The 12153-nt window shown below is 36.8% G+C and overlaps 1 protein-coding gene across 2 annotated transcripts in view; it reads right to left on the reverse strand.

The window, feature by feature from the left end:
- Nucleotides 1-2401: 2401 nt before the first annotated feature.
- LOC144646243 (uncharacterized) overlaps nucleotides 2402-12153 on the reverse strand; it is a 76456-nt gene continuing 66704 nt past the window's right edge. The window contains exons 2-5 of one of the 2 annotated variants that reach the window (XM_078505784.1): nucleotides 7973-8179; nucleotides 4613-4756; nucleotides 3441-3612; nucleotides 2402-2653 (exon numbers count right to left, since the gene is read on the reverse strand). In XM_078505784.1, coding sequence (XP_078361910.1) covers nucleotides 3449-3612; nucleotides 4613-4756; nucleotides 7973-8129 — 465 coding nt within the window. In that variant the 5' untranslated portion in view covers nucleotides 8130-8179 and the 3' untranslated portion in view covers nucleotides 2402-2653; nucleotides 3441-3448. Of the gene's footprint in view, nucleotides 2654-3440; nucleotides 3613-4612; nucleotides 4757-7972; nucleotides 8229-12153 lie in introns of those variants that run through there. The other variant, XM_078505785.1, reaches the window with a different exon arrangement.

A 12153-nucleotide genomic window follows, 5' to 3' on the forward strand; every position in this document is an offset into this window, starting at 1 on the left:
AACTTGCCTCCTTATTTGGCATCGACTCTTAGAAGTGGTTTTACCAAGCACTTAGTCGAGAAGTGTTTTTAAGCTCTATGGTATTCTATGAATTAAAGCATTCATATTTTTCGCTAGCTGTGTGGTTTCTCGCGCTTAACGCTTTCCGGCTTAAAAAAAATACAGGAACCCACAAGAGGCGATTAGTTGGGTTATGGCGAAGTAAACTGACGGTTTTAAATTCTGTTGTTCAATTTTTCATGGTCAGAGAAATTTCTAGCAAGATAATGTTTATTCGTAATCGATTGAAGTATTTCTTTAGTAACTTTTAACTGACTTTCCTTGCTCTCAGTAAAGTTAAGTCACTACTTTAGTCTTCTTCGTACACGGATTCAATATTCAATTTTTAGATATACAAAAAATCAAAGCAAAAAAGAACTTTTCAGTCTAGCTTGAAATGTTACGCAAGTTTTGGTTTGTTGGCTTACACGGTAACTGCTTGGTAATTTGCTTTCCTCAAATGCCGCGTCGTCAACGTACAAATTCTCTTTACTAGTTTTAACACATTTCTAACAGAACTAGTTGGGAGAATTTCTTTACTTGACAAGACGAAACTCCTATGTGTCTAAAAGAATTAGGCTACGAGCTCAAGGTGAACTATTTTCTGCTAGCTCGCAAAAAGCATGTTGTATAACTGAAGAAAATGAGAGAACATTTGCAAGATTTAATTTTCAGTTCTGTTTGCGCGTGCTCTGTCCCTCGTTTTTGTGTAGCCACACGGGTTTCTAGCTTGCTGATAAAGTAAGTAGCAAAATATGCCCAAAACTAGGGCGTAAAATTCCATCTTTATTTTACCAAATGAGCGCATTTCATTTTCAAGGGTGTACCTTTCTTTCATTAAGCAATTAAAATTGGCTTTTCACATTTGTCAAGATAAGCAAGTATGACAAATGACTGCAGCTTGCCACTCCATAATCCCCCTCAATCAAGGGCAAATACCTTCGCTTATCAGATTGAACCTTAATTAATATGGATGCACGTTAAGTTAATGTGCTTCAAATCGTCTCTTTATCTGACGTCCGCCAGTAACAACAGAAGTACACGTACACGGTCTCACCTCCAAAAACATCTCGATCAAAAATATCTGTAGTGTTAAGAAGTGAAATTCCAAAATTGTCGCTTCAAGCCTTGATCTCATTTTCCTTTTGTACACATACATGTTATTTTTTGCACCCATCTAGAGGGTATATCTTTTGATTCGATGTCGCGAAACGCACATTTTTAATAAAAATACTTTCACGTACCAGGCCAATGTTTTCACGCCACTCCCTTAGTAAATTCCTGATGCCTTGTTATCTCGAAAATTAAAGAATAACCCTTGCCTTCTGAAATGTTGTTAAGCTGTGCACTGCATGTGTCGGCGCAGCTAGCTAGAATCTGCGGAGCAGATGACTGACTCAATATAAAACTCCTTTTGGCCTGCCATTTGCTTAGGGCATGAGGGTGTCTGATTTTATCGATACAGATAATCAAAGTGCAGAATAGCAGCATAAAAGTCACGGAGATGTAGGAGCCGGGAATATAGGTACAAGTCGAACCTCTCCTACGCCTTTGTATTACGGACAATTTCCGATGTCCCAACAAAATTAACTATTCTCACATATTTTCTTTCAAAAAAAATGCAGACTTTCTCTAATACGGACAACGGACATCATCTTTAACCTCTTTATTACGGACACTTTGGTGATCAGGTGATGATAGTTAAAAGGCGAGTGTGGGCCTGTTTTGAGTTACTGAACACTTCAGACCGTTTGAAGAGTCATAAACTGAGTGACGTCATCGTGGTGGCCTCTATAATATGGACACTTCTCTAATACGGACACTTTACACTGTCCCTTCGGTTTCCGTACTAGAGAGGTTCAACTGGAAACAAAATACAAACAGTACCACTTGAAAGTTACACAGGGATACATCCACAAAGTTAGAACTATAATGTATGTCTAAAAGCGAGCGGTAAACACTAACCCTTCGTAATCTTTTGAGTGAATTCTTCGTTGTTTCACGAAGGTCTGCCAAGAAATTGTCTTCAAAACTTTAAGTGGTGTCCATAGAGATTGCTTAGCGAGTTAGCGAGCGTTTATCGTCCTTCCATTCTTTCCAAACGCCAGGGAATTGGGAGGGGACGGGAAGTGATTATGTGCGCTACTGACCTTGAGTTTGGTGGGAGGGCTGCGTGAAAAAGTGAAAATGTAATGCGGTACTCCCTCATGACTATTGGCCATTTTGGATGGGATAAAGTGTAGAGAAATGCAATCCACACTTTTCCTCTCTTGGTTACGGAAACGCCATTAAGCCTATTGTTTTTTCTTTCTCTACAGCCAGCTCGGCATCTGAGCAATTCTTAACAATTATTACTTAAATATTTCCAACATTCAATTTTTATTTATTATCAATGTACAACAATTAAACACGGCTAAAACTGCTTTCATACCACATAACAGTTACACAGTATTACTTTCATGCATCACATGCATCATGTTATATTTACAAGTTTTCTTTTTTAACTTTACAAGGCGAGAATAGTTTAAACAATTTGTTAACAGCTATTTACAAAGCACTTCGAAGTTTCTTCCCACAAGAAAATATGAATACTTTTCCGCTTTCGTTTAAAATCCTGAAAAGAAAAAAAGGAGCAAGTATTAGTGGAAAATTTCTTTGATACCCAGGATGAAATAGTAAAATTTTGGACAAGTTCTCTTCTACTGAGTAAAAGAAAACGTTTTAAATTAAATCTTAATCAACGGAGACGCAAGTGGTCGCAAGTTAAACTTAAGTACAGACTTCCGTTGGGTGGGCAAAAGGACTCGTAATTGTTCACTCGTAAGTGCACGCAGGATACGAAAAGGCCATTTCAACGCTACGGGCTCGTGCGCGGTCAAAAAGGAAAAACACAAATGGCATGCGATCAACTTGCGCTGACTCGATCAGTGGCCAAAACTAAAGGCAAAAAACTTGCGCCAACTTGTGTGCAAATTTGATTGTGAACGCAAGTCATCGCAACGTTCAACGCAAGTGCACACATTTATTGGCCAATGCAAGCGGAGTCCAAATAACGCAAGTTGCGACTCCGTTTAGCCAGACCTTAAAAGAAGTTGAGTAGCAGAAGCACTGAAATGGTTTACTTTTCGGTTAGATTGTAGACAATACATCCGGTCAAGTTCACTGACCGGACTAAACTGCAATGGACCATACGATCATCGTCTACTTGGAATATATTGATATGTTTTCATCATCATCATCATTATCATTTATTTGCTACTTCAGAATAAATATTAATGCAAATTTAACAGTAAGGTAGGACGAGGAGACCTCTAAGAAGCCACCAGTTATTAAAAATATGTTTATAATTAAGTTGTGAATGTGCGGCCTTGTGATATTGTGAAGAGAAGATGAAGTGTTACCTTAGTAACTATCCGTTGATGACAACCAAATTGCTCTGTTCTTTTTTCGGTTTCAGATGACAGGTGCTGCAGGTTTTGGGGCAAATATCTCTTATTAGTCCTCCAAAGTCGCCTTGTTGCTCACAGTACCCTCCGTATTCCGTACAGAGATCTTCAAACTCGTCTTCGCAATCTAACAAGACAAGAAACAGAACGAAGAAAAGTTGAGTTTGATTGAGTTTTTGTTGTTGTTGATTGATTGATTGTTGTTGTTGTTGTTGTTGTTGTTATTGTATTGTTGTAGCTGAGAGTTTTTTTTTTTTTTTTTTTAGGGGGGGAAAAAGGGGGGGTTGTTGTTGTTGTCGCTCTACACTGGACTACTTTGCAGCGGTTTTGGGACGTCACACGACGTTTTTACCCACTAACCTTTACCTCAAGCATAACGGTCTTTTTAAGTTCTGTAATTGTAAATGTATGCTAGAAAAGAAACGTAAATTGATAAGGATTTTGTTTACGCGGCTAATTTAAAGGACACAGAGGGCATTAAGTAACCTCTATGCTTTACCATAAGTAAAATAAAAGTAAGTTATTTATTTTAGCACCAATCATTCTTGCGTTGTAGTACACTAATTGGAGACACAGCACAAAATAAAAATATCTAAAAAAAAAAGTAGATAAAAAAAACTTTAACCATGATTTGAAAGAATTCCCAAAGCCCGAACGTTTTCTACTACCGCTTTACATTTAGTAAAAAAAATTAAAAAATAACCATTCGTAAAGTCCTAGTTTTTTTAGACAATTTGTGTACAGTTGCAGTCTTTAGACAAGTTTGAATTTATTTCAAAATGTAATTAAGTCTTCTGACACAATTCTCCACCATTGAGAGTGCCCTCAGTATTTGGGTTGAAGCCAAACAAATCGTTTTTCCTTAATCACGAAGTATAAAAGTATTTTGTTCCCATACAACAAGCCTGCTTTAAATTTGCCAAAGAAGAAACCGAAAAACTAACCCTGCAACCCTAAGCTGGAAATAAATTTTTTTTACTTTTAATTCTACATTTTTTAAATGTTAGTTCTGAAAACTTGATGGAAGATCAAGACTAGATACACAAGTTGATGGTTTTATCTATTCTCATCACCTGTATGCTTAACAATGTATCACTAGTGTTAGGAGAAAATAGAAGTTGACTTACCCTGAGTGTTACAGAAACCGCATGTAGCCTGGCAGACACTCTGAACGGCATTCAGTAAAGATTCGTCGTGTGTATTGCACACTCCTGCTCCATAATACTTTATGATCTTGTTGCATAGTCGATGGTTTGCGTCTTCGCAAGATACTGAAGGAAAAAAAAACAGTTTAGGGGCGGACCATTATTTTTTTGGAAGGGGAGGAGAATTCAAACATTTCTGAAATAAATTGTTTGCAAAAGCAAAAAAGCCCAAATAAATTGTTTGCAGTGATCAAAAAACATTGTCTGCAGGAAGATGCAGCCGTAAAAAACTGTTTGCACAGACAACGACCCTGAAAAAAATTGTTTGTCTCGAAAAAATGTTTATTCCCCCCCCCCCCCCCCCTCCCGTCCAAATAATAATAATAATAATGGCACATCGGGCAGTATATCCACAGGGTGGCTCTTCGCCTGCCCAATCCTACCTAAATTTACAGGTTTAATGGTCCGTCCCCTAGAATCAGGAAAAAATTAAAAAAGAAGCAAACAACACAAATATGGTATTACTGCTATGACGTAATCAAGCCGGGAATATTCAACAAATTTATTGTTTCTAAAAATAGCCAAGTTTACTCTGCAGTCCCTGCAGTGCTTTTGCTTAAAAATAGAATTAAAAAAACAATCTATATCAAGGCATGATAAGTTGTTATTGTTTCGCAAAAATAACATAACAAAGTTATAATCTGTTCTGTGATTGGCAGATCACTATGTCTTGTTAACTGGCTTTAAAATTAAGAGAATTGAAGTGAATTCAGCTCTAATTTTCCTCACGTGCTCGCAACTCTCTATTTACTATTTTAACAGCCACTCCCAGCTAGAAGCCGTAAAAGTGGAATCTTTCGTGTATGCCAAAACAATCTTCACTGTTGATGTCCAGAAACTTCAGTGTTTTGTGACCTTTTGTTGGTGTTTGTCTGTATCGTTTCATCAATGGCATACAAATATCATCAACAAATCAAGCCTGGTTTAAGGCAGAATGTGTCTGGTTGTATTTCAAGTTCTCGATTTCCAGAAATTCCCTCCATCATTCTCACATAAACTAATGCTTTTTCTCGTCTATTTTCTCATCTATTGTCTTCTTCGCGTTTTAGGTTTCTACACTGTGCATATCTGCCCCTCGTCTCAACAAAAATTGATGTTTTTCAGTGTAAGGGCTGATAAAAAGAACGGTTTTAAGTAGCCTGCGAGACAACAATGACAAATAAACACTTTTGCTCTTCTGTTTTCTAACTTCGGCGAACATCTGTCGCTTTTGCTGGCTCATTTATCACGCCTACCGGAAAACATTAATTTATCTTTGCGGTTTTTGCTGCTTTGAGATACATACACCGGAATAGAAGAATTTAACTGACTTGGCTTTTTGTTTTGCCCAGTTTCCGCAAAAATTGTCGGTGTATATTAGAATGCTATCCTAACAAAAACAATTTTCGTGATTCCTGCTAATTAGATTAGCTTTTAATCACTATGATTTCCTCTATATGATAATTTGATCTATATTTTTCGCCCTTTTAACCTCGCAAAAATGTATGTTGCAGCCAAGTAAACTGGAAAAAACGATGCCTGAAAAAATTTTCAAAGCAGCATAGCGATTCTTATGACATGTCCATTTTGACATTTTGAACCTTTTATATGATATGAACGATGTATCTCAATGCTGTAATTCTGCGTGGAAAATGCGTCTAAGTATATCATTGATCCCGAGCAGACAAATTTAAGTTCTTTTCGGCAAAAGGAGGAGAAAAACCTATGAGGTAAAACGTGGTATTGTCTTTGATACTTATCCAGCATATTCTGCCTTTGAGGGGGGCAATTTCAACACTTATTTGGCTAAATGTGTCAAAGCCCGTAGCTAATGCGTCAAAATCCGCGAAAATAATGTTGTTAAAGATTCCAGCTAAAAGTGTTAAATCCCAGCTAAATGTAGTTTAAACCCATCCAAATGTGCCAAGTCTAGCCATATGTAGCAAAAACCCATCCATTGCATCAAAACTAGCAACATGTAGCGAAAACCCAGCTAAATGTAGCGAAAACGAGCTAAAATGACACAAAAAAGGAAGCTTAGTAAATGTAGCAAAATCCGGTTGAGCCGAACCCACACGCTGCGAAAGAAAGCACGAACTACAATGTTCTACGTTTGTTCATCATCGTTTCAAAAAAAAATAAAAATAATTTTTAGAAGAATGCGGGATGGATGTTTTTGTCTTGCATGCAAGCAAATTCTAGCTCTAAAAATATGCATGTAATAAGGTTAAAAGTCTTTTTTGATCGAATTACCGACAGAATTGCATTCTTTCACTCACAGATTCCATATTTTGTACAGATGTTTTCAATGACCTTTTTCCAGCATTCTTTTTGCGAGGGGGGCAATTTCAACACAACTTTACCAAGATAAGACCACAAGCATTGATAATAATTAGGTTCTAGAACCATCCTTTTTTATCCTTCCTTTTTCAGTCCAATATAAACAGCCAATCTGTTAAGACTGTATTTTTAGGAAATGTTATCTAAACAGATATTGAAGGGATTTTTTACCATTTAGGGTCTGGATTTTGGGATTTAATGAACTGAGAAACGCCGATGGGCAACAAATTTCATGTATTCAGAATGAATGGTATTTTCATCTAGAAATTGAAATGTCAATTGTTTTGAAACCGGCGCACATACTACAGAGAGACAACATTTCCTTTAGTGCGTGCAAAATTGAATCAAATTCAACACAAACGTGAATAATATCATCTTTTGAGATTTACTGTGATCCCCTGGCAAAACGCGATCTATTTCCATGTGTCATTCATGACAAATTGAATTGCCTGATTTGTTAATTTAAAGACCGTGAATTTTAAAGGGGGATTTTCACTAATATCTAAATTGTCTCCGGTCTGATTCAGACATCGTTTGTCCGCTAATAACTTACGGCCGGATGAGAGTAATCTCGGCCAGAGAAAACTGTACTGTTGTATCTTGAAAATGAAATCACTTAAAGCAGTCTTTAATCAGTAATTTCACGCCGTCTTTTCGCATCCGAAGAAGCTGATACTTCTTGAATTGATTTCAACAAAAATAAAGTTAACTTTCGTCACAAAAGCTCTCCGACTTTAACACTGCACAAGAAATTCCCAACGATTTTTTAATGTGTTTAAGTGTCTCCGTTTTATTTTAGTCTGACATGTAATTTGGAGACTCATGCAAGTTTGTTCCAGACACTGAACACAAATGTTGTCAGTCAAAAGCTCAATGCAAACGCAAGGTAAGCTTCAATACTTTAATCTCAAAACAGATAATCCTCTTAACTGAAACATACGTGCACGATAGTTCAAACCTTACCTTCTGAAAGAACACTCTCCGAAGGTGTCTGCTCAGAGTACGTTCCAGCTTCGTGTCTCCCAACGTAGATACTGGAACTATAAACCGAATTCCAGCCCATCAGAACTTCAACAACCGCCACAACAAAACACACTTTTACGAAGCCCGTTGAAAGCATGTTTAACCAGTGATGATGTAACGTTTGCACGCGATTTGCACTGAAATGGTTTCCTTTGAGTTCCTCTTTCTCTCGGGGTCAAAGAATGTGGATTTTTCCCTTCGATTCGCCTTTTATAGCAAACTCAATACGTCATTGCGAGGCGTGACCTTTTGAAACAGGCAGGCGTGAACGAACTGCAGACAATATATTCGCCCATTCCAAGGATTTCTGTCATTTCTTGGCAAGCTTATGACATTGATCTGCCTTATACGGCAGTCCAAGCAACATCTTGAAGATTTTCAGTGTTATTTAAAGATGACAGGGTAATTTGTGTTCAATGGTTCCTCCCATTTAGACTGATAAACTAAATGACCCCATTGAAAATTAATTTTTCAAGTGTATATATTTGGAATTCCAAAATGATATCATCAAATAAGAATTAGTTTTACACAAAACTCATCAGTGAAGAAAATATTTCTGCGCTTTAAATTTTTCTGGGAGCATTAAGCTTTGTTTTTAACTCTTTACATTTTATTTCTAATTTTCATAGCAAGTATTGTGACATTTCTGTCAGCTTCCCTGCTGCGCAGCTTAGCTCATTGTGATCGGCCACCATCGTGATCAATTTCTTTCACACAAAAAAAAAATGAAAAATAAATACCAAATTGTCTGTCAGATACCTTTTATTTTAAATTGGTTCTTTCTCAGTTAACCGACACGGTTTCAGTTACATTTTAAACCGTCGTACAAGAACTAACTATTTCAGCAGTTTCGTGTCTGGCAAAATTGTAACAAATGCCATCGATTCCGTAAACGTATACACATTACTCCCGGGTCTTGGGTCAAGAGTAAAGTTTACCGGAAGCTTAGAGGTGTAGTTTATAAGGTAATTTACTAATTTGCTTATTTTGTAATAAAATTAGCAACTGAAACTAACATTATTACGTTTTTTTTACTATATAATACCGGTATCTGGGAGGCCATGGGTTCGATCCCGTCGGGGACTCCGATTTTTTTCTTTGTCCCACGCTTGTGTCATGTAGAATAATTTCTTCACTATTTATCACCGAGCTTAAAATCTACCATCTTTATTATTTACTATAAATTAAACAGTTCAAAATGCAAATCAAAACTTTATCGGTTTCTAAAAATGAGTCACGCTATTTATTTTATCTTTACATTTCAGCCTACAAAATTCGTAGGAAAGGAGATATTTGGAAAACGATTTTATCACAACAAATTAAAATAAAAAGATTTTAAAAATTATCTTTTAGCTTTTCATTTTGCGATAAAATCGCCTCCTTACCACGGAATGGTAATGTTACATTCATTCAGCTACATATGTAACAGAAACTACCCTACAGTGTGGTTTTGTGGATGCAGTCTCAGCTGCAATGACCTTTGCCGGATTGGTTTTTAGTATAAAAACAGACCAGACGAGATTTGTTTTTCTCGGGTGACCAACAGTTTTTTGTCCAAGGCCTGCTGTTTTGTTTCTATTTTCATTTTAATGACCACGGAAAGAGTGGACTTTTGTGTTTGTTTTTTTTTTTTTTTTTTTTATGCCTCCTACCAGTTCAAAGTTGCATCATTTTAGCAAAGTGTAATCGCTTCATACTGCTTGTCTCAAATGACAAACAGCACATGTACCGCGCAGCCCTGATGGGCCACTAGGACCGATTGCAGACTCTTTACAATACCTCCAACTTTAAAGGGTCTGTGTTACGGATTTAAGCTAAATTTAGGCAACGGTAATGACCATCAAATTGGGTGAAATATAAAAATAACCCCTTAAAACAGTGAAGGAACATTTCAATAACACACCAAATACAAAAGAAGGTACGGATGGCCAAAAGTGACGAAGATTGAAATGGATGCGATATGGTTTTTGAAATACTGTTGGGCTGAACAGTTTTCAAAGTTGTTTGCTTGTAACTTTAAATTATAACGCCCGTGAGACACATTTGGTTGCAATGAAGCTATGGTTCTGTACTCATTTAGATCCATAGAAGTATTTTTTTGCAAACATTAAGTTTCAAAGCGAGTATTTGGCAAAACTTGATAAAATAAACTTAACTCAGCCGTGACAGTCCCTTTAATTCGTACTTTCCAAGTGGCCTTTCCTGTGATACCTACAAGCTGTCTGGTCTTTTAGTTTTTTGTGTGTGTCTGTTGAATTGGGGATGTGTGTATCTAAAATATTTCTGCCATTTTGCTTTTTCCTGTGTGAACTTTCTCTTCCGTTAGGTCACACAAAAAGGGCGTGGTCGAAACGGAATTTGCTCGCCACCCACCTTGAATCTTGACTCTTAAGTAAAAAAAAGCTCTAAAGAAGCTGTGTTACGTGGATTAAAGGGCCTTTGTCACGGATTTTAACAGATTTTTAAACAGCCCCAATTCATATTTGTGTCACAGGAAACCTCAGTTAAAAATATTAGTTCTTTTTCATTAAAAATTGCTATATTGGAGCACTAAAACTGTTAACACGCTACGCGCCTTTGGCTGCAAATGACTCGGATGAAAATGGATTGCAACTTGCAAATTAAGGCTTAATTTCTTATTAAAGTTGTATCTTCCTTTAGATTTTCAAAGGTAATGTTTTACATGGGTTAAGTTGCCTACCACTAATTTCAGAACAGTTTAGACCAAATGTGTGAAATCGTCGAGACGCAGCTCCTTTAATTCCGATTTTTTTTCCGATGTACAAAATGCCTTATAAATTGAAGAAATCATCAAAATTATACCTTTCTAAGATTACGAAAGATCAAAGAACAAATAATAAACCAAAACTTGTAAACAAGAATGGTTACTGACTGAGGGAGATTAAAAATGGCCAGTATTTCCAAGATACTCTTGCGTCACCTAAATCCCTAAAGGTTAAATTTAAAGCTTGTAAACTTTAAATTTAAGTCTGTGGATAAAACCCTGGTGTGTGTTCATTCTAATGAAAGCTATTATGCAGTACTTTTATGATGCGGTTTGGTATTCTTTTATTATGCTAAATTACGTAGTTCTAGCTTTAAAATCAGCGGGCGAAACGCTAGTTCATATCAGTGGTACTGTTTATAATGCTGTACAGGCTGGTTCTAATCTTTACGTCTAGAAACGAATCCCTTATATGTGTGACCATTCAAGTGAAAGCTACTGAGCAGTATTTTCATGTGGCGCTGTTTGTTTTTCCTCGTTTTGCAAACTAATTCCAGGATTTCTTTTTGTCTTGACTATTCTTAGGACTCAGAGGATTATCTTATCCAAAGTGAGGACACTCCCAATACAATTTCTTCATCTGACATATATCTCGTCTAAACAGCCTCTTCTACAAAGATGTTTGTTTCACACATCAGAGATGGACACCTTTGTGGATTCAACTTTGACGGGCTTTTCAGCCACAACACTTCAACTCCTTCGATTTCGAATTTTTACGCCTAAGCTTGTTTCTCAGACAGTGCAGAAACATTTCTCCGGTATTTACTCTGTGTACTCAATTTAAAAATCATGAAATCAGCACTGAGAAAACTGATAACTAGTAACTATACTTATTGTCTAGTAGTACGTAACTTTAAAACGCACAGGAATGTTGTTCCAGGACCATCCCCCCCCCCCCCCCAACCTTATCCTTTCAAGCTTATTTTGGAATTAAATTAGACTAAGTAGAAGCTCTCTAACTTACATCGGGTTATAAACAGGAATTTTTTGTCAGTTATCAAAAAAAGTTTACCCTGAAGATAATGAAAACAAAATAGTACGTGCATTGACAGGAACGTCGAGGAATGCTCGAGCGTCCCTAAGTCACATACGCATGAAATCAGTCTCGTACAGTTTAGCTGGCACGAGTACTTGTAGCTATCGCGTTGAGTGCTGCATCAGTCTCTCTATGTAATATTTTATTGGCAAACGTAAACAACTGCGTATCATTGCATGAAACTATACACCTTTTTCAAGTATCTTTGTTGCCCCAATGTATAATTCTCTTAAAAGATACTGTTTTTTAATCGAGACGTGATTAGGGGAGAAAAAGCTCTTGAATTGACTCTTGACACTC

The sequence above is a fragment of the Oculina patagonica genome, chromosome 3, assembly GCF_052425735.1.
Source record: "Oculina patagonica isolate OP01 chromosome 3, crgOcupat, whole genome shotgun sequence".
NCBI lineage: Eukaryota > Metazoa > Cnidaria > Anthozoa > Scleractinia > Oculinidae > Oculina > Oculina patagonica.